The 26721-nt window shown below is 55.0% G+C and overlaps 1 protein-coding gene and 1 long non-coding RNA gene across 5 annotated transcripts in view; one reads left to right on the plus strand and one right to left on the minus strand.

Annotated features, from left to right (window-relative positions):
* Positions 1–446: 446 nt before the first annotated feature.
* LOC116644554 lies at positions 447–4402 on the minus strand. 2 transcript variants are annotated; one of them, XR_004301781.1, is made up of 3 exons: positions 4314–4402; positions 1149–1238; positions 447–888 (listed from the first exon to the last, which is right to left on the minus strand). It is a non-coding gene; the product is annotated as an uncharacterized LOC116644554 (long non-coding RNA). The 2 variants fall into 2 exon arrangements; XR_004301782.1 differs by having other exon boundaries at positions 1149–1235; positions 4314–4399.
* NDRG4 (NDRG family member 4) overlaps positions 4281–26721 on the plus strand; it is a 36721-nt gene continuing 14280 nt past the window's right edge. For 2 of the 3 annotated variants that reach the window (XM_032424213.1, XM_032424214.1), the window contains exons 1-3: positions 4822–4983; positions 20088–20182; positions 24388–24432. In XM_032424213.1, coding sequence (XP_032280104.1) covers positions 4947–4983; positions 20088–20182; positions 24388–24432 — 177 coding nt within the window. In that variant the 5' untranslated portion in view covers positions 4822–4946. Of the gene's footprint in view, positions 4392–4821; positions 4984–20087; positions 20183–24387; positions 24433–26721 lie in introns of those variants that run through there. The other variant, XM_032424217.1, reaches the window with a different exon arrangement.

A 26721-nucleotide genomic window follows, 5' to 3' on the forward strand; every position in this document is an offset into this window, starting at 1 on the left:
GATATAACCCCCAAGATATTAACATGTTAACACTGGTTATCTTTAGACAATGGAATTATGAGAGATTTTTATTTTTCCCTCTGCATCTTACAAGTTTTCTGTATTGAATATATATGACTATTAGAAGTTTTAAAAAATATTGCCAGATCCACCCCTTGTCTTGACTCTGCACAAACTCAGGCTCCGTGTGTCTGGTAAAACTTCCGGCGGTGGGGGGGTTGGGGTGGTGGGAAGGGGAGGGCAGGGGAGGAGGTGATAGGGTGTCTGGAGTTACCCAGAGAGCAAGGGCTGGCCCTGCAGGAGAGAGTCTTTGCATGCATGGGAGAAAGGGGGCAGCAACACCGCCAGTGAGCGTTCCAGGGTGGCCCAGGAGCAGGGAGCAGGTAATCCGGTGCCTGGTGAAATTCCAGAGCCAGGTTGAGGCCAGATGCTCACTCTCGCCCACTTCCTTGTTCCAGCTTTTTTACCTTCTGCTCACACATACCCCGCATTCTCCACCTCCATTCAGGAGCTCCTGGCAGGGGCAGGGCTCCCTTGGGTTTAGCTCTGAGCCTCCCTGAGCTTTGCAAAAGGCCTCTGACCCAATGGATGAGGGATGGATGGTACCTCCCCCATCATCCCTTTTCCCATCTCCATCTGCTGACTTTCCACCTCTCTGCAGTCTCAGAGGCCTCTTCCTCCCAGAAGCCCTTGCTGACCCCTGCAGGCCCCCACTGTACTGCATGCTAACCTCAATCGAAAATTTTAGCAGAGTCTGCCTAGTACCTAGATTATGGGACTCTAAACTCGTTTCCTCTGTCAGTGCATACAACTTAGCAAGGTCAATGCCCTGGTCAGCTCAGGTTCTCCAATGCACTCCACAGCACAGGATTTGGCACTCAACCAGTCCTATAAAATAAGAGCAAAGATCCACTCTTCTCCCCCTGAGGGCCTTTGACTCACAGTCAGTGAGTGGGGAGTGGGGGGCGGTTCCTGCCTCCCCCTCCCCACTAAGAGAACGAGCTTCCATTGCCCCAGGTTCCTCTGCACCTCCGACTCTGCTGGCTAGTTCTTTTTACTTTTTACTTGCTCCAGTCATGGTCACGAGGGGACTGGAGAGGAATGGTGACTCAGCCCAATTCATCACCACAATGGAAAAACCCAGTCACCTGTCCTCCTGGCAACAGGACCGGAGCCGCCTCTGCATCTGGAAGGGCAGCAAGCCATACTGCTTTCAAGGTCCTTTTGTCTTTCACCTGCTGAAAAATCAAAGACTTGAAATATGGAGGCGCACCACCCCTGGACACTGTAGATTTGCGGCACGCTACGAATCTCGGCGCCCGGGGCTGGTGTGTTCCCTGCACGCCAGCCTCACGGCGGCCTCACAAGTCCACTGTGGTTGGAAGTGGGCACTGTCACGCTTTCGGCCACCAGCATCGGAGTCGCCCTTCCTACAAGGCAGAGCCCACCTCCTCCTGGAGGAGCGGAGAGCGTCTTTTCCCAGCCTCCCTTGCTGCTTTGGTGGATGACCTGCTCTGGGCACCTCTGGTCAGACACGCCCATGCTTGACCGTGATTTAGAAACGAGTGGCACGAGGAAGCCAAGGCCACGCGGAATCCATTCTGGCGAGGACACAGCCGCAGCGGCAGCACAACCCGAGGCTTCAGAGGCAGCCATGGTCCCGCTGGACGGAGCGTCCAGTGTCCTTGCCCACGGCCGGCCCCGGCTGCAGCGGCTGTGGCCGTGGATGGCCATGGTGGCTCTGGCTCCTGAGATGGCCAGAGCTGCCTGTCCCCCTTTTAACAAAGCCTTTTTCTGCTTCAGCTAGCCAGCGTCAGGCTCTGTTTGCTGCAACTGCCCAGACTGCTGCATTCGCTGGAATTTCCAGATGGGGATTCGAAGGCTCAGAGGGATCTTCAGGAAGGCTGTGTCTTGCCTCCAGCGGAGGTGCGGGCCGGTCTCCTGCCCATTTTACAGATGGCAAAGGGCAAGTCCAGCAAAGGCAGTGACTTAGGCAGCACCTTTCAGGTAATTAGGAGCAAGGCAGGGGGATGCGTCTTAAGAGGCCCCCAGTCCCAGCCACCAGCTTGGCCCTCTGCCGGGCTCTGCTCTCCTCTGTTCAAAGCCCTGCCATCCGGCCTGTCCTCAAACAGCATTGCCCCCTGCGCGGGGTGTTAAAGATGAAGAGAGCCCGAGAGCAGAAGGGACTGAGAGCTGGCCCTTCTGCTGACTCAGCAGGGACTCCTCCTTTCCTGGCATGACTGACCACCGTCTCCTCCAGAAGGGGCCAGGGCCCCCTCCACCTGCTGGTTCCCCAAGCTAAGCACCTGTGCTTGGTGTAACAGCCCCCCTCCCTGGGGGTGGGGAGTGAGGGTTCTTACAATTACATTTCTTCACCATCTATTAAGTGGCCACTTTTAAGGGTTCAAACCTGCAACCTGACCCACCTGAATGCTCATTTGGGGTTTGTGAAATACCTGAGCCTCGTGGATTGTGCGTATCAGTTCAAGGCCATGGTAGATGCCATTCTGCACACAGACATGTCATAGTGTCAAAGCTTTTGTTAGGCAGCCCTAAGACCCTCCTGGGGCCTGTGTCCCCCCCCAAGGAATTCAGAACAGGCTGTTTCATGAATTATGTTACTAGAATATCCACAATTAGTTTTGTTTGATGACTAGGTCTGAATTTATTGAAAAGGGCAGAACTCAGGGAAGCCTGAATCTCTAAGACAATCATAACAATTTAATCATCAATAATAGCAACTATTCAGTGAACACTTAAACCACGTGTCAGACCCCACACTAAGCATTTTCTTTACGATCCATCATTTAATTCTTACAAGAACCCTCCGAAGATTCATCACCCCAATTTCAGAATATGGCATGAAGGCTCAGAGAGGATGAATAACTTGCTGGACATTACACAGCCAAGAAATTAAAGACCCAGCCTGTGCTCTTAAGGACTGGCTCCAGACTTACATAGAACTACAGTCTCCTGGATGTTTTGGACACACAGGTTCACTCTGTCACCACCGACCTCCCCCATCCCCTTTACAAAAGTGGAAAGTGAGAGGCAGGGATTTCCCCCAAGGTGAGCCCCAAGGCTGTAAGAACCCAAGCTTGCTGCCTTTTATGTGGTTTATATACTGTACCCCAAGCAGGAGCATGCACCCCATCTCAGGCAGCCAAATCTTACCAGCCTCTTCAAGACGGGTGAGTCAGTTAATTCAATGCCATGGCAGATCCCAACACAGCCTGGAGCTGAGGGAAAGCCAGGACCTTACCACAAGCCAGCCCAGACAAAGGGGAGGAGATGCTGCAGGATCTTCTTGACCTCCCACCCAATGTCATCCTGGACCTCCGGGATTACTGGTCCAACTCCTTCGCTCTGCACTGAATAGGCTGAATTCCGGGAGAGGCAGATCCCTGACCAAGGTCGCTGGCAGGGCCTCAGCAGAACTGCGGTCTCCACAAGCACTGTTCTGAGCTGTCTTTGCCCAAGTAAATTCTTTCAAGTCATCAGATTTCCATTCTCCCTACAGTCGGACTCCATCTAGGGACTTTAGCGCTGCCTCATTTGGGGTGACAGGTGAGAGCAACGTCACTGGGCCAGACCAGAGTGAGCCTGAGGAAGACAAGGCTGGGCCAGTTCCCCTCCTTGAGGAGAGCAGGGACCCTGACACTCTGAGCGGCACTCTTGGGGGCCCAGAACACCTTTACCTGGAGACCATCACTCCCTACGAGTTCCCCCAAGGAAACCCTGGGCTTCTGAATACTGGACAAGGCTCCAGGGCCCCTGAGCACCAGGTTCTTTCCGACCCCCCCGGGGCTTTTCCCCGCTGGGCTCCCAGGCGGCGGCGGCGGGGGGGGCCGAGCGGCAGGGGCCGACGGAGGAGGCTGCCGTCCCCACCGGCCGGCCGGGGTTCCCCTCGGGAACCTAAACAAAGACGGACGCAGAGGTCTCCCCCACCCCGGGAACCCGACGCCGCGCGACCGCAGGGGGACAGGAGGGGCGGGCGGGGAGCCTTCCACCGCACCCCGCCGACACCGAGCGGCGGGGCCCCTTCCCCCGCACGCCCGCGGAAGGAGAAGAGCGTGCGGCTCCGCCCGGGGTCTCCGCTCGGCTCGCCCGCGGGGCGCTCCCGCCGCGGCAGGAGGCGGAAGCCGAGTGCCCGGGACGGCCTGGGGCGCGGCCACCCCGCGGGGCCCAGGCGCGCGCGCCCACGCCCGCCACACCCACGTGGGCACGCCCCTCGCGGCGCACCGCCCCCAGCCCGGCCCCCGCCCCCCGCCCCGGCAGCGGCGGCGCGGCGAGGGGCTCCCGGCTGCGCGCACCTGCACCCGCGCGTTGGCGGCCGCGACGCCGAGGCCCGGCTTCCCGCCTGCGCGTCTGTCTCGCTCACATCACCCTCGGTGAGTCGGCGGCGCCCTCGGCCCTTCTCCCCCTCTCCCCCTCCGCGGCGGCTGCGGCCAGCCCCCCACCCGGCGCCGCCTCCCCGCGGGCCCTGAGGCTCGCCAGCCGCGAGCCTCCTCGCTCGGGCCACGTTTTGCTTACGAGGGCGGCGCCCCCTCCCTCCTTCCCAGCCAGACTCGGGGACCCCCGGGTGTCGTGGTGGGGGGAGGCGCGGATAGCACGGCTTCTTTGTTAGGGCGACAGGCGCCGGGGGGCCCCCCTCCCGCCGCCGGGAGTGTCACCCGCACCCACCCCGCGCGCTCCCTCCGCCTCTCGGAGTTCACCCCGACCAGGTGGCGGCGCGCGCCTTTTAGGGGTGCGCGGTCGTGCAATTGGTGGATTTTTTTAACCCGTTTTGGAAGCGGGGGGAGCGCGGCGAGGGGGGCGGCGAGAGCGTTCCTGGCTCCCGGCAGCTCCGCCTGCCTGGCTCCTGGCTCTCCTGCCGCTTCGCTCCTCGCCTCCCGCGCTCCTCTCCCGGCCGGGCCGAGCGCGCTCCCCGACGCCGCAGCGCGGAAATGAAGGTGCTGGGACACAAGATCGAACTGCTGACAGGTACCGCCGGCCCTGCCCCGCGGCCGCCCCGGGGCGCGGCCCTCGCCGCCCGCTACTTTCCGAGTTGGAGCGGGAGCCCCGCGCGCCAGCCGGGCTTTGGGGCGGCTCGGGTTCGAGCCGGAGGACGGGGTGCGCATGCCGGCGGATTCCGAGCTTGTGCGTTGTCTGTTCCGGTGCGGAGCCCGGCCGCGGGAGAGGACGTGGGGCTGTGCTCCGCCTGGCGCTGCGCCAGTCCACCGGGCCGGCGTCCCGCAGGCGGGAGCGCGCGCCAGGGGAGCGGCCCCTTGGGGTCTCCGACTAGCCGAGCTCTAGTCAGGTCACCGAAAGGGAGCTCAGAGCCCCTGCCCTCCAATCAGTGTCCCCTATAGAGGAGCTCTCCGGGCTCCCACCAGGACCCCCGCTAAAGGCCTCTTAGTTCCTGCTCCCCGCGACAATCTGAGCGCCTCTCCCTGGCAAGAGAAGTTTCTTTCTGGGAGTAGAGGCCAAGTGGTCTGGGAAGTGGGAAACCAGATGGGACCCAGCTGACGGGGACCCTCAGCCTTGGGGCCCCGCTGGAGACCACCTCCAGGTTGCTGTGGCTGGAGGTCAACAGAGGACACTGGGTATGCCCAGAAGTGGAGGCGGGAAAGAGAGCAGCGACAGGAGAACTGGCATCTGGGAGGTGGGAGAGCTCTCTCAGGCATGAGGTCGTGGAGAGACTCAGGCAGGAGGAAGGGGGCTAGCAAGGGAAACATCCTGGACCGCCGGCCCCCCAGTCCCAGGGCCTGGACGGGGGACGTGCTCAATCAGTGTGCACTGGGTGGAAACGCGGAGTCCTGTACCTGTCCTCTGGCACCTGGAAGGCTTTGGTTCTTAATCTCCAGGACCGAAACCGTCTGGTGCGAGAGAAGGGAACTCGGGAACCCTGTTACAGGGAAGGGGGCAGCAGTGTGGGGTGCACTCAGGAAACAGGTTGGAGTCGGAGTCAGGGTGCTGGAGGGGAGCAGAGAGATTTGAGCGCAGGGCTGTGTTTGAACTGGACCCTAAAAGACAGAATTTCTATTACTGGAGAGGGAGGTGGCATTCCAGGCTGCGGATGGAGGGACCCGCTGATACATAGGCTCTGGGAGTGATGCGGGGGCTGGAGGGCCCTGAGCAGGGAGGAACAAGGTCTGCTGGGGTTTCAGGCTGTGAGAGCTAACTCACCTGCGGCTCGTGACAGGCTCACAAACAAGGGAAGAGCAGGAAAATCTGCCCAGGTGCTCAGCGGGGCCACATCTGAACCCCCTTAGCTGGGACGGGGGCGGGGGGGAGGGGCTGGCCCACCCTCCCGTCCCTGGCCAGCTGTTCCTTGTAGAGCTCACTTGAGGCAGGCCCGCCCACAGGACTTCAAAGGGAACGGCACAGGCCGCTACACTCGTTTATGCCCTTGAGGGAAGTTTTTACAAGCCCATGGGTGTTTAGAGCCCTACATGGAAGGCAGAACTTCTGGATCCTCCCCTTCTCCTCTTTGGCCCCAGAAAGGGCCTGGAGGAAGAATGCTCTCGGGAGGCATATGTGGGGGCTGCAGTGGGCATCCAGCTTTGGGGTCCCCAGCGCAGTGTGCGGTTATCCCCTGAGTACTGGGGTTAGGGCCCCTCCTCATCAGCCAGGCTCGCCCGGTTCTGGCAGACTCTTTAAGCCCCACCCCCCCACCCCACCCTGGCCAGCCAGCTGGAACAGGATCCCCTCAGGCACTGTTGTGGGTCGCAGGCCCCCCTTGCACCTCTCATCAGGCCTTGGGAGCCAGTTGTATCCCTTCAGTCTCTGTCTTTGTGCTCTTTGCGGCCATACCCCCCCCCGCAACTCCTTCCTGTCCTCTTCTTTGTCCCACAGACAAGGGTTCAAATCCCAGCCCCATTGCTGGCCAGCTGTGTGATTTCAGACAGCTTGCTTAGCCTCTCTGACTTCAGTTTTCTCATCTTAGAGATGGAACTGTTGACCGCTGCCTCTGAGAGTCGGCCTGAGGCTCGCTGAGGTAGCACAGGTGAGGGGCCTGGCCCTGGTGGGCACCTCTTGGGCTTCATCTTCCTTTTGGTTCCTTGATCCTGGCTGTTCCTGTAATGGAGAACCCCCCATCCCCTGGCTGGTGGGCCGCTAGGAAGTTTGGATCTGTCCCTACCCCACCTTATCCTGGTTCACAGGCACCTGTGAGATGTTGAGCCCTCTCTGCCGTTGGACGTTGAGCAGGTCAAGGCCAGCATGGTGTCCCGTTGATTGTGGTGGCATACAGCAACTGCTCCGTGATTGTCGACTGAGCCCAGGCGCACATAGCCCGCCCATCCCATGCATCTCCAGGATAATTTCTTAGAGACCTTAACGCCCTGCCCCCCATGTCAGCATTAGGGAATTGTTTCATTAAACCTGTTTGCTGAATTCCTATTTCTCCAGCTGTTGATAGTTTTCACATTCTCCCTGTTTGTTATCATGCCCATTTTCCCGGTTAGGTCAGTCCCTTCTCCATACAGCTGGAAAGAGGTGGAGCTCAGCTTCAGACCTGAGTCCTGAGCCCTGAGTCATCCCTGTGTGTTCAGACTCCCTGGCTTCGGGCCAGTCTTTGAGCTGCTCTACACTTTTCCCATCTGTAAAATGGGACCGTCATGGCGCCTAGCTGGTTGTGTTCTTCAGCGAGCTGTGAGAGCGTGCATGAATGTTGAGTGCGGTGTCCGGCAGGCGGTCAGCAAATGGCAGTTGGGGGGCTGATGTCCCTGAGCTGCTCCTCAGTGTCCTAGGGTCTCTTCTTCTGGAATGTTCCAGTTCCTTCTCTGGCTTCTCCACACAACCCAGATCTCCCTGAGATGTGCCCTGGGGGGACTCTGCTGAGACCTCAGGTTCCTGCCACGTGGGACGAACTGGGGCACAGCATCTGGAGTGACATCACAGCTCTGACATCAGGTGCGGAAAGCCAGGTGCCCCTCACCTGTGGCGCTGGGAGGATGTCCATAAGTTGTCGTGCCCAGTCTGAGCAGGTCTTTTTGTTGCAGAGAGAAGTGGGTGGTAGGGGCCGTTCTTGGAAGTCTCGCGGGTGACTGATGCACATGGTGGCCACCATTCTCCAGACGCCCTCCGTGTCTTGAAGTGTAGGGAGGGCAGGAATTTGGTGACCAGAGGATGTAATGTCAGGGTCTCCTCTCTTTTTCTCAGCTCCTCAGAAAATTCTTAATTTTTCTGAGCCTCATTCTCCTGATCAGCAAAATGGGTATAAGGGCCCTCCTTCACTGAGCACTGTGAGAAGGAGCCCGGTACGCTGCCGTGCCCGCACACAAGCTTGCTACCGTCCTCAGAGGGCAGACTCTTGGTGCCCTTGTAGCTGGGCCCTTTTTTCTTTCTTAGTGTGGTGTGGGGAAGTGGGACATCAGTCTGCTCGCACACAGGAAGGTGACGGCTTGTGTGCATTTGTACTCAATATGCCCCCAAGGTGGTTTGGAGTCCAGAGAGAGCTCTAACGTGGCAGATTTGGGGCTCTGGTATGGTCCCTTGCGAGGCTTGATATTGGATGCTGGAAATGGTTTAAAAATACCCAAAATTTAATCACTCGATGTGCGATTAACAAGCTAAACTTTTGCCTGTTCTGTCTGTCATTTGGATGCATGGAATATGTAGTCCCACACAATTTCATAGACTACCTTTAAATAGTGTTTGATTCTTGGCAGGTGTGTTGACCCACATTTTACATGTGGGGGAAAATGAGAAGCATAGATTTATCCCAGGAGGCTGAAAATAGGATCCCTAAACCTCATCTCCAGTTCATCCGTTTCAGCAAACTTCACTGCTTCTCCGGGGGGGGCTGCAGTGTGGGTGCCAGGGACAGGCAGACGGGGAAGGAGGCTAGTCTGCAGGAGGGAGAGACTTCAGAGTCGGCCCAGGGCCCCAGTGAGGGTGGGGGGGTGTGCGGAGACGAGCGCAGGGTAAACCGCTGCAACTTTTATGAAGGGCACGTTGGCAATGATGTATCCGAAGTTTAAAAATATGTGTGATCTGTGACTCAGTTGAATTTTTAGGAACAAATAAAGATGTGTGCAGAGGTGTTTGTTCAAGGATGTTTATCCCGTAGTTGTTTATAGAAGAAGAAGAAGAAAAAAAACTGGAACAATGTAAATGCCCAACAGCAGAGGAGGTTAAATGAATGCAAGCGCTGTCATACCAGGGAACCCCAGCAGCTGCAGATTATGCTACCAAAGGTGATTTGGCCGCCTGAACAGACGTTCCCTTACATATCTAATAACAACAACAACAACAACTGGTATGGCATTTGCCATGTGCCAGGCATAGCCCAGAGCGCTTTTTATATATTAACTCATCATCCTAACAACCCTATGAGGGATACGCTCTTATTTTGTTCTTTTTATAGATAAGGCCACTGAGGCACAGAGAGGTTAGGTAACTTTCTGAAGGTCACACAGATAGAAAGTGGTTAGCTGGAATTTGAACCAGGATATCTGGCCCCACAGTCCAAAAATATGTTTCAAAACAGTGTGGTTTTTTTGTTTTTAGAAAAATCCTTTTTCAGCATGTTGATCAACAGCGAAAAATGATGAAAGAGCGTAAGTAAAAACGTTAACGGTGGTTTCTTCTGGCGAGTAGGGATTATATGTGCTTTTTACTTCTTTTCGCTCTTCTGTGTCTGACTTTTCTCAGTGAATGTGTGTTACATGAAACTCAAATTCTATTTTTAAAAACTAAAAATGAATAAATGCAGAGGGGAAAGTGCTAAGTGCGGGGATTCTGATGAAATCAACCCCGTGGGAACTCTGAGGAAGAGCTGAAGCCCAGTGCTATGGAGGGGGTGTGTTCTTGGAAAACTGGAGGGCGGAGCAGTCCTTCAAGCTGGATATTGAAGTCGGTTTTCCGTAAGTGTAGGGAGGAGGAAGCAACCGGGGGCACAGTGAACACGTAAGGACTGCGAGACCATGACGGTGCTAGGCTGAGTAACAGCCCCCGAAGATGCTCAGATCCTAACCCCTAGATCCTATGAATGTTACCTTATAGGACAAGAGACTTTGCAGGTGTGATTAAGTTAAGGCACCTGAGATGGGGTCATTCTCCTGGATTAGCCAGGTGGACCCTAAATGCAACCACAGGTAGCCTGACGAGGGCGAGGCAGAGGGAGATTCGACCACAGGGCACGGAAGAAGGTGACCGGACGGCCGTCGGCAGCAACATTCTTCCCTTGCTCGCCGCTGGCCTTGAAGGTGGAGGGTGGGCCGTCAGTCAAGCAACGCAAGGAACAGGGCTCTAGAAGCTGGAAAAGGCAGGAAAATAGATTCTCCCCTAGAACGTCCAGGGGAAGAATGGTCCTGCCCACAGCCTTGATTTCCGCGGAGTTTGGAGTTCTGACCTCCGGAACGATAAGACAATAAATAGGTGTTGTTTGAAGCCACCGAGGTGGTGGTGACCGGCTAGAGCAGCCCCGGGAACCCGGGTCCGGGGTGTGTGCAGAGCGGACTCGGGGCCTCTGCGGAGGCTCTGACGGCACAGGGTGGTAGGCAGACCGTGGGGCTGGGGTCGGGAAGGCTGGTGTGATCAGCCCTGGCCGTGCGAGCTCGGGCTGAGCCGGATGCAGCCCGCAGGGTGAGCTGCGAGAGCGGCGCGATGCTGTTCTGTAAGCAGAAGAGCATCGCGTGCGCCTTGCCACGAACCTGGTCCCTGCGTGGTGACAGAGAGCTCTCGTGGCAGTCATCCTCGAGTGCTCGAAACTCTAGACCACAGATGAAATGCACACTCCAGCCAGAGCGATCGTACATCTTAAGCCCCAGAACAAATACCTTTGAGGACCTAAGTGCTTTCTCAGTTCACCTTTTGGGAGAGACGTGGCAGGGCAGGTGCTGCGGGCCTGGCGATGCACCCTGTCTTCAGCAGATGTGATGGGGGCACCCCAGCCTCCCAAGGGGACTATTTCTGGCCTGTCGTCTCCCTAGACGTGGCCGTGCCTGCAGCTGTGGTTCTCCCCGCCCAGAGCATATGGATTGGGAATAGAGCAGGGGGGATGTCTCCCAAACGGAAACCAGGTGCCATTATGAGTAGGAGGGACCTGGGTGCTGGGTCCCCACACGGCCCCTTCTGGAGACATTGCGTCTGAGGCAGGAAGACTCTGGGAGTCGCGTGGAGTGAGTCCTCCTCTGCTAGGAGAATGCTGTTCCTGAAAACACTAATGCATGACGGCAATGCAGAGGGATCGGGGCTTCCGGTGGAAAAATGCCCAGTAAGAAAGCTTCTTACTCTGTCTTTAATTCAGACCATATTGCAGACCCCTGAGCTGGATGAGGCTTGTTGCCTTAGCTTACCTCTTTAAATCTTGCATGAAGATCCAGGACGAGTGTATCTTTGTTTCTGGGAAACTTGCCAAATGAGGCAGATACACAGCTGAATTCAAGCACCGGTGTTAAAGAAGCTTGAGAATCTGTGGCCAAAAAAAACCCGGGCTTTTTAGCTAATTAAGGTAGGTCATGTTTACCCATATCAGCACAGTTGCTGTGAGCCTGTGAGGGGTGGGAGAGAAGGGGCTGGCTCACTTGCTGAAGAGCAAACAGGGAGGACTGCTTCACGGATTATGCTGCCCACAGGAGAGAGGAAGCTGCAAGTTCTGGTTGAGCCCTAGCATTCCCCTGGTTTCCCTTGGGCAAACCCTTTCCTTTCCCTTTGCTTTCTGCTCCTTCAGCAGGTTAGGGTGGGCCTCCAAGAAAAATGCCCCACATTAAATAGTTTCAACAGAATGGGACAGAAAACCCAAGATAACAATAGATTAAACAAGATAAAAGTGTATTTCCCTCTTTTGTAAATAGCATCTGAGTATCTTCAATATCTCCATCCGGAATCATGGCTTCATGATTCTCAGGTACCCAGACTCCTTAGTATCCTTCCCCAGGGTCCAAAATGGCTGTTGAAGCTCCCACCATCACATCTATATTCCAGCCAGCAGGAAGAAAGATGGACTGAAGAATGGCATGTCTCCTCCCTTTAAATCACATGCTTCCATTTACATCTTATTGGCAGACTGTTGTCATGTGGTCATAAATAAGTTTTATTCCCATGATCCACCTGCCCATCTAAAATGTAGGGATGTAGGGGCTCCTGGCTCAGTCAGTAGAGCATGCAACTCTTGACGTCAGGGTCATGAGTTCAAGCCCCAGGATGGGTGTAGAGCATACTTTAGATGAATGAATGAATGAATACCAAGTTTAAAAAAAAAAAAGGAAAGTGTAGGGATCTCTTCTTAAGGAAGAAGGGGAGAACAGATACTGGTGGACAATTAGTCTCTGCCACAGTGGGGCTCTTACTGGTTTCCTACAGCAGCTGCCCACGTGGACTGTGTTAGTGGGATTCTAGTTCCATCTCTCCTTGGTCCTGGTCTGGGGTTGGAGGTTTATCATGTCTGTGTGTAATCCCTGGAGCCATGTTGTGGACAAAAACCAGAGCTTCCACACTGGTGCTGAGCCTCAGTGGAAAGAAATTTTATGAAAGAGCTCTGTATGTCACCTCTGAGATGCGTATCTTTTTCATACTTGAACGTCTAAAATGCAGTCTGTGCTGGTGAGGTGGGCTTAGCGGCGGTCCTTGCTGCCTGGCGCACCTCGGGGTTCTCGGCGGGGATGGAGATCCTGGAGGTGACAGCGGAGCCCGGATGTCAGATGCTGAGGGCAGAGGAGCGGGGACTGCAGGGAAAAGCACCAACTTGGAGACAGAGCGATTCAGGGGCGTCAGACCCTGAATGTAGAGAAGTTTTAAGAAGACCTTAAAGAATTTATTTCATGTGTATGTTCCTTTTTAATTTACAAGAGTGATAGATGCTTTTAAAAATCTGGGTCTAGGGGCACCTGGGTGACTGTTAAGCATCCGATTTGATTTTGGCTCAGGTCATGACTCAGGTTCCTGAGATCAAGCCCTGCATCAGGCTCCATGCCAGCCATGGAGCCTGCTGAAGATTCCCTCTCTCCCTCTGCCCTTCCCCACCTCTCTCCCCGTCTCTTAAAAAAAAAAAAAAAAGTCTCAGGGTCATGAGTTCAAACCCCATGTTGGGTGTGGAACCTACTTTAAAAAAAATTAAAATTAAAAAGATTTTTTTTTAAGATTTTATTTATTTATTTGACAGAGAGAGGACACAGTGAGAGAGGGAACACAAGAAGGGGGAGTGGGAGAGGGAGAAGCAGGTTTCCTGTGGAGCAGGGAGCCCGATGCGGGGCTCAGTCCCAGGACCCTGAGATCATGACCTGAGCTGAAGGCAGATGCCCAACGCCTGAGCCACCCAGGTGCCCCCAAAATTAAAAATTTCTTAAAAAAACAAAACAAAACTGTGGTGTTGAATTGGAATTAAAGGTATCAGTATAAATTTCAGATTTATGCACACGTACTCAGATGGATATAGAAGTGTGTTAGTATACTTACATACATATCCTAACTCTGCCTGTTGAGACCACCTAGAACAATGGCATCCCAGCTGCAATGAGCATCCCTAGTGCCCAAATCTTGGTTTCTAAACAGCATCCTGCAATACAAGGAGACTGGGCTCTCTGGAGAAGTGGTTGATTCCAGGATTCAGGCAGAGAAAATACGAAATGAGTTTCAAACATCATAAGGGACTAGGAAATAAGAAACTACTCAAAAAGTAATGGGTGTGTAGTAAAAGAGCCCAACTCGGAGGAACCCCGCCATGGCCCAACCTGACGCAGTTTAAACAATGAAATAATGATAACAATGTATTATAACCCATGGAATAGAATAACTATCCAGGAGTCCATACTGATGTAAACAAGTAATTGAATAAATAAGTAAATGTAGGCTTTTTCTAATAGGAGAACTCCAATTAATAAGTGTAGAAGGAATGATAGAAAAGTGTCGTTAAGAAAACACGACAGTAAAACCATAGGCAGGAATCGCCCGTGGTTGCTACAATCAATGGGGGAAAGTATGATGAGAAACAGGAGGCCACGTAGTCTCAAAGTATCTTCCCACAAGATACTGATTAAGTACAAAGAGAAAATAGTAACTTTACACTAGAGAAACCTGCAGATACTACCTGAATCAGGCGATCAAGGTCAGCGTCCGCAGCAGTAAAACAGACTGACGTCACCTACTTACTAATGGAATGCAGGGAAAAGGGCACCTGGTGTCTGTTCTGTTCTGGCCAAAAGTGCATAACCTCGGTCTGAGCCTAGGGAAACAACAGACAGACCCAAACTGAGGGGCATTCTGCAGATGTAACCGATCAGTAGTTCTCAGAAGTGTCAACATCATGAAAGACTGAAGAACTGACTCCAACTCCATGACAACTATATGCAACATGGATCCTGGATTGGGACATAATTGGGAAAACTGATGAAATTCATATAAGGTCTGTAGATGACTTCACAACCTCGTATCAGTGTTTTATTGTTTCTTCTAGTGTTACAGTCTTGTAGCATGGTAACATTAGGGGAAGCTGGGTGAGGGGTGTGGGGGGAATTTCTGTGCTTTGTTTTTTCTTCAGTTTCTCTAGAAAGGTGAAATTCTTTCAAGATAAAAAGTTAAAAGGGGGGATGGGTTATGTCTTAATTGACAGTGCTTTTTTCTCTTCTGTCGGTACATAAAATGTTAGTGTGAGTTACATTCAGTGGTATCTTAGATATGATAAAATCCGCTGTGTAGAATAAAAATCTCCTCTCTACCCTTCCAAACCATATCCTTCCCTAGAGACAAGCACTGTTCAGCTCCCCTCAATCATATTAGGACTTTTTTTTTTTAGATCTTATTTATTTATTTATTTGAGGTAAAGAGAATGAGAGCACAAGTGGGGAGAAGGGGCAGAGGGGGAGGGAGAAGCAGGCTCTCCACTGAGCAGGGAGCCCCCTTGGGGCTCGATCCCAGGACCCTGAGATCATGACCTGAGCCGAAGGCAGTCGCTCAACCAACTGAGCCACCCAGGTGCCCCTTAACTGCGTATTTTAGAATGCTTTCCCTATTTCAATGGAAATACGGAAATACCAAATATTTTAAATAGCTTATGGTGCTCCGGGTATAGATGTCCCATTCTCCTGACATTCATTTAGGTCGTTTCCACTTTTTTTTTTTTTTTTTTACTATTCCAAGCAGTGCATCCTTGCACCCACTGCCTCATAGTGTATCCTGTGATTGGGATAAATACCTAAAGACAGACTTGCAGAGTTGACAGATACTTGCATTTTTATAAACTACCAAGTTCCGCTCCCAATAAAGTTGAGCCCTCTGCAATCCAACCAAGAGTATATAAATCCAGCCTCAGGGTATATAAAACTCTGTGCTGTTTCCCCACAACCTCACCAACACTGAATGGTTTCAATACTTTGAGTCTAAAGTGAAGAATCAGTCATTCATCTCATTCAACAAAAACGTATCAAGTACCAGCAGAAAAGATTAATGATTGGTTTTGGTGTCATGTAAGGAATATGATGGGGAAAGGCATTCCGGGTGGAGGGAGCGGTAGGAGTGAAGGCACCTGCTTCCTGTGGGTAGAATGTGCCCCCCCGGCTCAGCTGGGACCCTCAGCTATGAGTGTCAGCATCCACATATGACTGCCTTAAGCCCAGCAGAATGTGCTGGAAGGATGAGTGTGTGTGTTGTCAGGGAGGCAGTGATTGGGGGGCAATGGAAATTCATAGGCCCAAATCAAGGAGAAAACAGGAGAACTGGTCTAGTTCAGGCTGGGCATAAATCAGGGGGCCATAACTAGAGAGAAGACCTAGAAGCCTAGGCCAGCAAAAAGTGCCATCTATCCCCTGTACCCTCCTGTCGGGCATCTACCAAGGGAGGCGGAATATACCCGGAGTGGGTGTTTAAGAGCACGGGCTGTGGGTTCCCTTCCTGGGTGAGCCACAGGGGACCTGCACCAGTCACTCCCACCTTGTGCCTTCCTTTTTTCCTCATCCGTGAAACGGGGATGCTGAAGGAAGGTGCTGTCCCAGGCCTCTCTTCTGTCCCTCTTCTCTTACAGTCCAGTTTCTTCCTGCCCCACAAGGTCTGGTTCACCTGTGTGCTTTCTCCCATGTATACTAACCTCACTCTCTTTCTGTCTTGCCTGTCTTCGGCTTCGGTCCCTGTGTGGCTTGGAGGGACAGTGATGGGTGTTCTGGGCTGGAGAGCTATTCTTCATCGTGCAACCCTGTCCCCGCACGGGCTCCTGGGCACTAACCACTGGTAGGGGTCTCCAGTTGCGGAGACAACAAAGCTCCCCACAGTATATTTCCAAACATCCTCCTCCACTGTCTGAGCAGTGTTTCCACTCAGCAGTTGCTTTATATATATATGTGGGGAGGGACAGAGGGAGAGAGAGAATCTTAAGCAGGCTCCATGCCCGAGGTGGGGCTCGATCTCACAACCCTGAGATCATGACCTGAGCCAAGATCAAGAATTAGACACTTAACCGACTGAGCTACCCAGGTGCCCCAATCACTTATACTTTTAGCCCTAACTCATCTGAGGGTTTACAGGGCCCAGCCCTCAGCATAGAATCCTATTTGAAGAAGCACAAACCAGGAACCAAAAGTAATTTTAAAAAACGCAACTACTCTTAAAGAATTACCCGTATTCGCGCTGCTCAGGAGCCCCTGTCCCCACTCCCAGATCTCCTCTGTACTGTGACAGGTCTCTGTCACGTAAACAGGCCGTGTTTCCCTCTATTGCAAAAATCAGTGTAGTCTCCCTGCCAATAGGTAGGGATCCCTCCTCGAGCAGGAAAAGAGTTGCCTGAAGTCTGCAGAGGAGGTAAAGGAAGCCCCTAATCACCTATGTTAAATTCTTTTTGTCTCACCCAAATGGGTACCAAAATCTTCCACTGAAAAAGCATTTTTCCATCCATTATCTCTGATGCACTTCTGAGGTAGGCAGAGGAATGCTCAGGGTCCCATTTTGCAGATAAGCATCCTTTCAGTGATTTGCCCAAAATAAGGCTAGGCAGTGAATGACACAGAAGAAATACTGGCCAGGGTTCCAAGGACTCCATGCCTAAGCACCGAGAAAGTGGAGGGCTGGAATAATGCCAGGCTTGTTTGGATCTAACTCACTAGGTTGCCTTTAGGGAAGCAGGGATCAGAGGGGAGAAAAAAGGGTGGGGTGAGAGGAGCCATCACTGTTGCTTCCCAGACCCCTGGGGTCACGCCCCCCCCCACCTGAGCTGTGGCTTCCTTGCAGGAGGTTGATCGGAATCTCTCCCCCACCCCCCAGCTTTACTGAGATAGAATTGCTATTTAACATTATGTACATTTAAGGTGTACGATGTGTTGATTTCATAAGAAATCTCATTTTCCTTTAACTTAGCATCTAGCTGCTTTTTTTTTTTTTTAAACCATAACTTTCTTTGGAAGAACCTTCTATGCCAGCGCCCTGTGGGAATGTCTCTGTTCTGCAGCCCCACATCACCACCTGGTGGGCCCTGGGCGGCCTTGTGTTTTCCTTGGGTTGCGACATTTCTAGCTCCCGGGATTACAGGGTTTCTCTCCAGCCCCCTTCCCCACCGCCCCCTCGATTACGGGCCATCTGTCCCTACACTGCCCACTCTCAGCCCTTTCAATAGCACTATCCTTGGGGAGGATGGTTTCATAACAGGCCTGGGTGAGGGGAGGGACACCCCAGTGCTGCCAAAGTGCTTAATCGAGTTGGTTATTCAGGGAAACTGGCAGCTAAAAAAAGTCCTAATGGGAGAAGAGTTTTCCAAGGTGGGGGCCCTTCGTTCAGCTCCCCACGCGGGGGGATGGATGAGTGTGCACGCATCAGAAAGGATGGAAGAGAAAGGGGGGAGGGGAGAGGATGCCTTTCTAAAAATACAGCCCATCCGCACTGTGTTAGGTGGTTTCCCCGGAAACCACCGGGAAGAGCGCGCTCCAGCACCGCGTGGAGGTGCGGGGACCTGGGGGCCTGAGTGGGCAGGGACCTCCCTGCCTGGCCTCCTCGTGCCGGGGATGAGGGGGCTCTGCAGCTCGCCGTTAGCCGTCCATGAGGCCTGGGTGACCGGCAGCTCCCAGCCCAACCTCAGCCCATCTAAACCCCAAACTAGACTCAGGTGGGGACCATCTTCCTAATATTCTGGAGGACTGATGCTTCCTGCTTCTAACAGGAGGGAAGGAAGCCCAGGGAACGTCTGGAGCCGCACCCTGGTGTCCTGAGAGTCGGCCACAGAAATAGACTCCATCGGAGACCCTGTGCTCTTGGGTCCCAGGCGCTCACTGACCAACTCTGCTGTCACTGGGCCTTCCACAGGGAGAAGGGACGGGCAGGGGCGGGATGGGCTGGGCTGCGCCTTCTGACCAACCAGCTGTTAGGATTGTCAGCCTTTTGGGGCAGAAGGGAAAGTCCGAGGGCTTCCCCCTTGAGAAGACGAAAATAGAATTGAGGGAGGATGAGCAAATGGGAGGAAGGCTAGGAATCCAACCTTCCAGGGCAGGCGGCTTTGGTGCTAAGGAATGAGCACTGGACCAAAGTAGGAATCCAAAGACCCCATTTCCAGGCGCGGCCCCATCTGGGCATGCCCCAGAACCTCTTGGTTTCCTCATCTCGCTTCCCTCGAGGGTGAAGTTAAATAGCGCAAGGAAGTACTTCATGATCCGTGAAATGCTTGCAAAAAGGAACTGATCGTGATCTTCACAGGGTCTCTAAAAAATGCTGGTTTTTCTACATTTCAGATTGTGGACCCCTGTTTTCAGTCCTCCACCCAGGAAGGATGCCTGTAAACTTTATGATGTTCATCCTTCCAGGCTTGTCTGTGGGGGCTCTTCCTATTTTGTAATCCCGATGATCCTGTATGTTTTATAACTTCTTCCATGTATTAGGACACAAGCATTTCCCCCATGTTATTACATAATCATTCACAAGTGATTGACTCACAGTTTGTCTGGTGCCTTCTTCATGGACATTTAGCTTTTTCTAGTTTATTATTATTATTAGAGAAGGCACTGCGGTGAGCATTCTTACAGATAAATCGTGAGATGCCCTCTCTGGTTTCCTCTTCGAGAGGAAGAAATCCTCTTCCAGAGAGAGGATTGCTGAGTCCAAGACGATGAACCTTTTAAATCACTGTAATTCATTCTGCAAAACTGCCCTCCAGAAAGGCACAGCCGTTTATGCACCCGCAGGCAGGACGAGAGAAATGCGGCCTTCCGTGCATCCTGACCAGCACTGCCAAGTCCATGGGCAAAATATATATATACATACCTTGTTTTAATTTGAATTTTTTTGACTTCTCGTGAGCTTTAATATTTTCTCGTGTATTTATTGGTCAGTTTTAATCCTTTTACGGATTTCTAGGTCACCTCCTTGGCTAGTTTTTCTCTTGGTGCCTTCTAATCTATGCCGTCATTAAATCCAAGCGCGGATGGCAGCGCCGGGCTCCACAGATTGTCTCTGCCTCCCCCGCCCCCACCACGGGCTCCTCCAGATAGACACACCCAGGCGTGCGTGCATACACACATGTGCACCTATAACCCTTTCCTGAGGTTCAGACTGAAGGCTCAGAGTCTCCCAGGGACACCCAGCCGTTAGGGCCTGGGCCCTGGCGTCTGGTGGCTGTGGGTTGACCTCAGGTCATCCGTCCCTGCTGCTGGCTGGTTTAGACCAGCACCCCCTCCTTCAGCATCACTGTGCACTCTGCTTGCCCCACTCCCAGGGCCATCCCCAGCCAGGCTTTTCCTCCCAGGCCCCAGGACAGCCCTTGGTTCTGTTCCTCCCTGTGCCCTCCAGGACCCCACTGTCCACTTCCAACCACCGGGGGCTTCTGTCTGCTTCTGCACCTGCATTTGGCTTCCCCACACTCATCCTTCTGCATCTCAATGCATGCAGAGCTTTCCTTGAAATTGTTTTAAGAATCATCCTGTGGTGCTTTTTCTCTTTTTTCTTTCTAAACACGTTTTAACTTTTGAGAGCAAATAATATAATGACCTCCTCTGAGCTAAACAGGTGGATCTTGCAGATGAAGCCTCGCTGCCCCTGCGAAGCCCGGCGCTGGGGCTGCACTTAGGGACGCGGTTGCGGGGCTGGAGTGGTGGGTGTGGTCCCGTGTGCCCCTGCCCGGCCTGGGCTTGTGCTGTCGTCCTCCCCCGGGGAGATTCAGCAGCAGGGCCCAACTCTCGTCCCCCCTCCCTCCCTAGGTCTCCTGCTCCACGACGTGACCATGGCCGGGCTGCAGGAGCTGCGATTCCCGGAGGAGAAGCCCCTGCTCCGGGGCCAGGAGGCCGCCGAGCTGGTGAGTCGCCCCTTCGCGGTCCCGGGGCGGAGGGCGCCACCTCGTGGCCAAGAAGGAAACCGCGTGCCTTCCCTCCAGCCTCGCCGACCCTCCGTGGGGAGCGGCGCCGGGAGGCCTCCCGCCACCCTGAGACCCAGCCCACCGCGCTGTGGCTTTGGCTGTCTTCGAGGTTGGAGGCTCTTTAGGAGAGTTATTCCCATTTCAGTGAGGAGAAAACAGGCGCAGAAAGTTAAGTCGCTTGGCCAAGGTCGCAGAGCTACTCATGGTTCTGGGAGGCCCTGGAGCCCCAAGATGGTACCCACTGGGCAGTGGCAGGGCCTTTCCTCATCCGCCGCCTTCTCTGTCTTTCCTCACAAGCCTCTGAGGGCAGAGGGCAGGCATGACCCACAGTGCCAGCAGGAGCAGTGGGACTGTTTTGTCCCGGAGGATTCCCTCCCGGGCACCGAGGGTTAGATTCCAGAGTTGTTTCTACCCCACATTTTCTTGTGGTGGTGATGCCTGGCGCAGCCTCCCTTTCCCTCCCTGCAAGGAAAAGCAATGGGTCCACTGCTCGGAGAATCCTTGAGTGTCGGGACCCCGGGTCTCTGCTGGTTGTGCTGCCCACCCCTCATTTTACAGGTGGGGAAGCCAGGAGCCCAGTCCCCGAAACTTCAGCACACTGGTGTCTGCCATGCCCTCTCAGCCTCCAGCCAGGAGCTGAGTGTCTTGTGTTGGGACAGAGTGGCCGGCTGGGGCTCCAGGGGCCCAGCCACACCAGGCTGGCGGTCCTGCCCCTTATCTTCAAGTCAGAACCTTGGGTTAACGGACAAGACCTGAGCATGTGGGGGCCCCCAGGAATGGTCAGGGGGCGGCTGGTGAAAACTGTTCCAAGGCCCCCCATCTCCTGTCATGGAGCCTCCCCAGTGCCCTCCTTACTCTACAGGCTTTTAAAATACATCATGTCCCTTTCTGCTTAAAGCTGGCCCGTGGCTGCCACCTGGGTCGAGCTACAAGCACAGTCCTTCTCAGGCCCAGGAGCAGGGCTGCACCCCACCCCCAGCCTCCTCTCCTGCCCAGGGGCCCGCTACTCTTCCTGGAACCAGCCAGTCATGTTCCAGCTGCTGCTGCCCCCCGGGATGCCTAGCTCCAAACTTTTCCTCGCTTTATCCAGGCTCTGACCCAGTGCCCCCTCCTCAGAGAGGCCTACTCCGACACCGAGTCAGATCCTGACACCCTGACAGAGACGCTGTCCGTTTCATTCCCGGTCTCCCCAGGGCCTAGCCGAGCCTTGCACCCCGAATGCTCTCAGTGAATAGGGTTGGGTCATCCCGGATTGTGAGGCATCTTGGAAGAAGGAAGTTTCCCAGAACTGTCTGAAAAAGTCCCTCCTCCCCACAACCACCCCCCATTTCGAGGCAAGCAGAGACTGGCCTCCTTGCGAGGCTTGGTAGGGGGTAGACAGTGCCCTTGGGGACCCCTGCACCCCACCACAAGGGCTGAGGCGTGGGGGTTAGGGAGCGGCTGCCCGGAGGTGCTGCGTGCAGGTTCCAGGTGTCTGTGGGTGGCACAGAGATCTGAGGGCACCCTGGCCTCCCACAACCTTGCCTGGCTCTCCCACCACTCACCTCCACGGGGCACCCCAAGAGATGCCCCCACGCCCCCTCCCTGCCAGCCTGGCCCAGTCCTTACTGCCCCTCCCACCCTGACTTGGTGAGCGTGGCCCCTCTGGCCAGCAGCCTGGCTCTGCCTTCTGGCTGCGGCGTTCGGTGTGCCCCACTTCATCCCACCTGGACCCGGGCCGGGGTTTGCCACCGTGACGTGCCCGCCCTGCGAAGGGTCTGCAGTTCAGCCCTGAGCGCCCCCCCCCCCCCCCGCTGTTTCTCTCCTCTCTCGGCTCCGCACACCCCATGCCCGAGACCTGGTCACATGTGCATTAACAGCCCCATCCCCAGCGCCCAGCATGGCCGCGGCAGATTCTCATGACCTCACTCTTCGCCTTCCAGAGCCATTCTCGCTCTCTCTCGCTCTCTCTTTCCCGGCCGTTCCCCGAGTCTCCTTTTCTAGCTGCAGTGCAGGAAGGTGTCTGGCCCCTCACTTCTTAAAGCTTCTGCGGTCTGCTGGATGCAAATTCTTTGAGTCCAGTGGGGAGCGCATAGTTCCACGTGCTCACCCACCATCGCGCTCCCCATTTCAGGCTTGCTTGCCTGTGAAGACTTGGACACCAGGCATGTCCAGGGCTCCGTGGGGAATTGTTGCTCCTTCTGCCCATGCCCGTGCCTGCATCCCCATCCTCCGTGTCCCCCATCCTCCGAGGCCGCTCCTGGGCCTCCCGCCAACGGGGCCCTCTCTCCCACCCATCTGCCTCTGCGTCCGACTGTTCCTGCCCTTCTTCCAGGACCTCCCGGGGCTCTGGATTGGCTTCTGTTATTCCTGCTGTTTCTTGGTTTGGGATCCTGCCCCTCCAAGGCTTTCCCATCTCCCGGGGACCCCTGGCCCGCTGAGAGCGCACAGTGCACCCCACCAATATCTGCCTCATCCTTTGTGTTGATTTTGTTTTTCACAAAACTGCTTCCTCCTCTGCACCCTTAGCGTCTCGAGTATAAAAATCTCTCCTATCTCTTTCTCTGCCCTCTCGCTCGGGCACGATCTTTCTGTAAGAGGATTCATCAGGAACCAGCCTCGTCCCCTTCCCGGAGACCCCCATCGCCTCCCTGAGAGGTTCAGGAGGGGCTGGCCACCTCCACGCTCTCCCCCCCACAAGGAGAACCCCCAGGCCCTGGAGGAGCCAGAAGGCGAGGCCGGAGGACAGCCATTGTGTGTGAGAGAGCCCCAGCCGCGGGACACCTGGCTTTCCCCTTCGGCTGGGAGACCGTCTACAGCTGTCTCGTTCTCTCCCCCGCCCCCAGCGCCCTAACTGCCAGAAAGCAGGTGGCTGAACTTTTCCTTATTTTGAGAGTACAACATCCAAATTGCTGGTTTTCACTCTTTTCCTTTTAACTCCCATGATTTGGGGTCATCTTCCGTCTTGTACATTAGCAGCGCCCCCCTTGTTTGGCTGTCCTCTGACGACATCCTGGTCCTAATCTGAGTGTCTCATTTATCCGTGTATTTGTTCCGTAGAGCCGTAGGGAGCTTCTGCAGCATACAAAGTCAGGTACAGAAGGACAGCTAACACCGCGCTTCTCTTTAATCCTCGAGGACATCGAGAATCTGAAGCTAGATGGCCTGCCCAGTTTGTCCCAGCCGAGCGGAGGGGAGGAGAGGTTTCTAGACAGACACACTAGAAAGCAAGGCAGAGGCCCAGGATCTCCTCTCCCCTCTTGCCCCCATGAGGTTTCCTTCCCTAGACCAGACCCGCGGAGGACACACACATGGGGTTCTAGCCCCCCTCTTCCACTCCGCATTGCTGCTGCCTTGCAAACTGGGTGCTTCTGAGCTGAGTTCCCCTCATTTGCAAAGTCAGACTCGTTCATCCAGATCTGTCTGGGTTTGGGGAGCCCATTCCAGCCCAGGCTTTATGGTGAGAGCAGAGCCAGCCGTGGTCCCGCCCCCCTGGCACTTGCAGCCCAGCGGGAAGGATGGGCACCAGCAACTCCCACGGTTCAGTGTCAGTGAGCCTGAAAGCAGGGGACCTCTGTGCTTGGAGAGCACAAAGCAGGCAGGTCTGGAAAGGCGGGAGCAGCAACAGATCCAGACAGAGCCTTTGTGCAGCTTGGAAAAGCCCCAAGTTCCTCCCTCGCTGCGTGGGTCTCCGCTTCCCCATCCCTACTGTGGGGTGGTTGTCCTGCCTACCTCTGCCCTCCTTCCCCGGCCTCCACCGCAGGGGTGCCCCAGCGGCCTGACCTTGAGAGAGAGAGAGAGAGAGAGAGAGAGAGAGCGTGCGTGTCTGTCGGCAGGGCAAAGTAACCCACGGCAAGGATTTGGCTTCAGAGATCCCACCACTTTCTAGCCATGGGACTCAGCCTCTCTAAGCCTCACCCTTCCCACCTGTAAGATGGACATCTTCCCATTTTAAACTAATAGGTAAGATTGATAGGAGTAACTACTTGTAGGCTTATCCATCAGGCACCTAACTAACCCGCTGCCTGGGAAGCCCTGGGTCGCCTTTGTTAATATTAAGATGGATTGGGGAGCACAGCAAGTGAGCCTGCTCCAGGCTGAGCCCCCCGGAGCCCCCTGGGCCAGCCAGGGCCTACCATGCTGCCCCTCTGTTTGCCTTCCCGCAGGAGAACTCTGACACCTTCCTCTTGGCCGTGGACACAGACTGGAAGGTAGGTCTCAGCTCAACCCCCCAAGGTAGGGGACTGCCAGCCCCCTGCCCCTGACCTTGTCCCGGCCCCTGACCTTGCCCAGCCTCATCCCAGAGGAGGGTCACGACCCTTCTGTGCAGGCACCTCGCAGCCTCCAGGACCCCCCCCCCCCCGCCGCCCCATTCAGCACAGCTTTCCCTGCCCCCTGCTCAGTGGAGACATGCCGCTGCTTCCCTGAATGGGACTGAAGCAGGGGTGAGGCCTGGGGGAAGCGAAGATGGAGCTGGGATGCTGTCATCTGAATCAGCACTTTCCTCCAATGAGGAAAATCTCCAGTGAGGTTGGCGCTCTGAAATAGCTCCCGTTTCCATGGAAACTGTCGCCGGGACAACCGTGTCCTCTTTAGTTTGATGCCAGGTTCCCTGTGAAAATCGAACTTGTTCTTTGTGTTTATTCCTCTGCCCTGGTGAGTTCGCTCACTTGACCAGCCATTTCTTCCCTCTGAGCCCCATCGTGGCCCTTTACATGCGGGCCTCAGAAAACATCTGAGGGCAGACACAGTGGGGAACCTCGGCGGGGTTCCAGAGCCTTGCTGGCCATCAAAAGCTGCTGAACAAAAGCAGACCCTTCTAGGGCCTTCCTCCTGGCTAGCTGGAATGCCCCCGCCTGGGCCTGCCTTCCATTTGATTTGGTTCCGTCTCGGAGCCCCATGACTGCCCCAGCCTCCGGGTCTGGATGCCAGGGTGATGCGAGAGGTGGGGTGGCCTGCAGGCTGCGGCGGGGACCCGGATCCCAGGCCTGTGCATCAGGCCCCGGGTCACGTGTCCCTTCAAGGCGACCGGAGGAGGCTTTGGAGTAGCTCATGTGCATGTACCCCGCTCCCCTGGGAGCACCGGTTCCAAACACAGAGGGCTCTGGAGCTGAGGACACCACGGGGTCTGGGGAACAAACGGGAGCCCAGGAGGAGGGAGAGGAGGGACGTGCCCGGGAGATGGCCCAGGCTCAGCTAGGGATCAGCGCGGGCCCCTCAAGGGGGCCTTCTCGTCCTCGCAGCTCAAAGGAGGACAGGAACATATGGACAAATGGCCCCTTTGCCCCAGGAAGGGGCTGGAGAAATAAAATCCCAGAGCAGCCAGCCCCTGCCTGACACCAGGCGGGACCCGCCAGACCAATGGTGTCAACTGCCAGGCCCCCAGAACACACCTGGGGGGCATGAAAGGGGCGAGGGGAGTCCTGGGGTCCTTTGCCCCTGTGCTGGTGGGCCGGGCCTAGCGCAGGGCTGGGGCGGGACCCTTTGGTGAAGGGCAGCAGGTGTTACAAGGCACCTGCCCCTCTCCTCCACTTACGCCTCCCAGAGGCTGCTGCCCTTCTTTTTTTTCCCCTAGAAAAGCAGCTGAGAGGATGCATGACCCTTATCTGGGCCAAGGCCTGGCAGGGATTTTCTCCCCTTTCATTCCTTGCCTCAGTGGACCCAGCCAGTCGGGGAGGCAACACAAACAAGAGCCCGACAGACCTGGGTCTAGGGCCCGTCCCTGCCACTTGTGGGCCACGTGACCACCAGCACACCTTATTATAGGGTAGTGTCACTACCTTCTTTATACAGTGAGGACAGAGAGCTCGCACCTCCCCGGGTGTTTGTAGGGTTGGGAGCGATGCCCGAGGCCCAGCCCTCAGATCCCGAGCTCCCTGTGACTGTGGGCACCCGAGCATGGAGTCAGGGGCAGGTGGCCTGTGTGCGGTTCCTGGTCCTGTGTGATGTTGGGCAGGTGACAGAACCTCTCTGTGCTTCATTTTCCTCGTCTGTAAAGTGGATGTTAAGAGGATAAAATAAGGTAACGCGTGGAAGGCATTTGAAAGAGGCTGGCAAGTGGCAGATAAGCTAATAAGCATTAGTTCCTCTTGATAATGTGCCCTCAGGCCCAGCGTGCTAAGGTGCTGGTAAGCTCCGCGTTTACTAGCTGAGAGGGACAGTTACTTCTCTGTGCTTTAGTTTTCTCATCCTTTTCCATAGGTGTGAGGCCTGTGTGTTACCCTTGCAGTTACCTACGCCGATGACACAGCTGTTCTCCCATTTACTGATGTGGAGGCCCAGAGAGGTTGACTGACTTGCCCAGGGTCACACAGCAGAGAAGTGGCAGAGATGGGACTGGGCCCACGATTTGGCCGGCAGGACCTGAGCCTGCCTCGTCTGGCCACAATCCAGGGAAGGGACCAACAGTGTGGAGAGACGCACGGATTGCCCCGTTTCTCCCCAGTCAGGGCCTCGGCAGCCATGAGGTCGGGTCTGGAGCTCCGTCACGGAGGTCTGTC

This window comes from Phoca vitulina, unplaced genomic scaffold (assembly GCF_004348235.1).
Source record: "Phoca vitulina isolate PV1807 unplaced genomic scaffold, GSC_HSeal_1.0 scaffold30, whole genome shotgun sequence".
Taxonomy (NCBI): domain Eukaryota; kingdom Metazoa; phylum Chordata; class Mammalia; order Carnivora; family Phocidae; genus Phoca; species Phoca vitulina.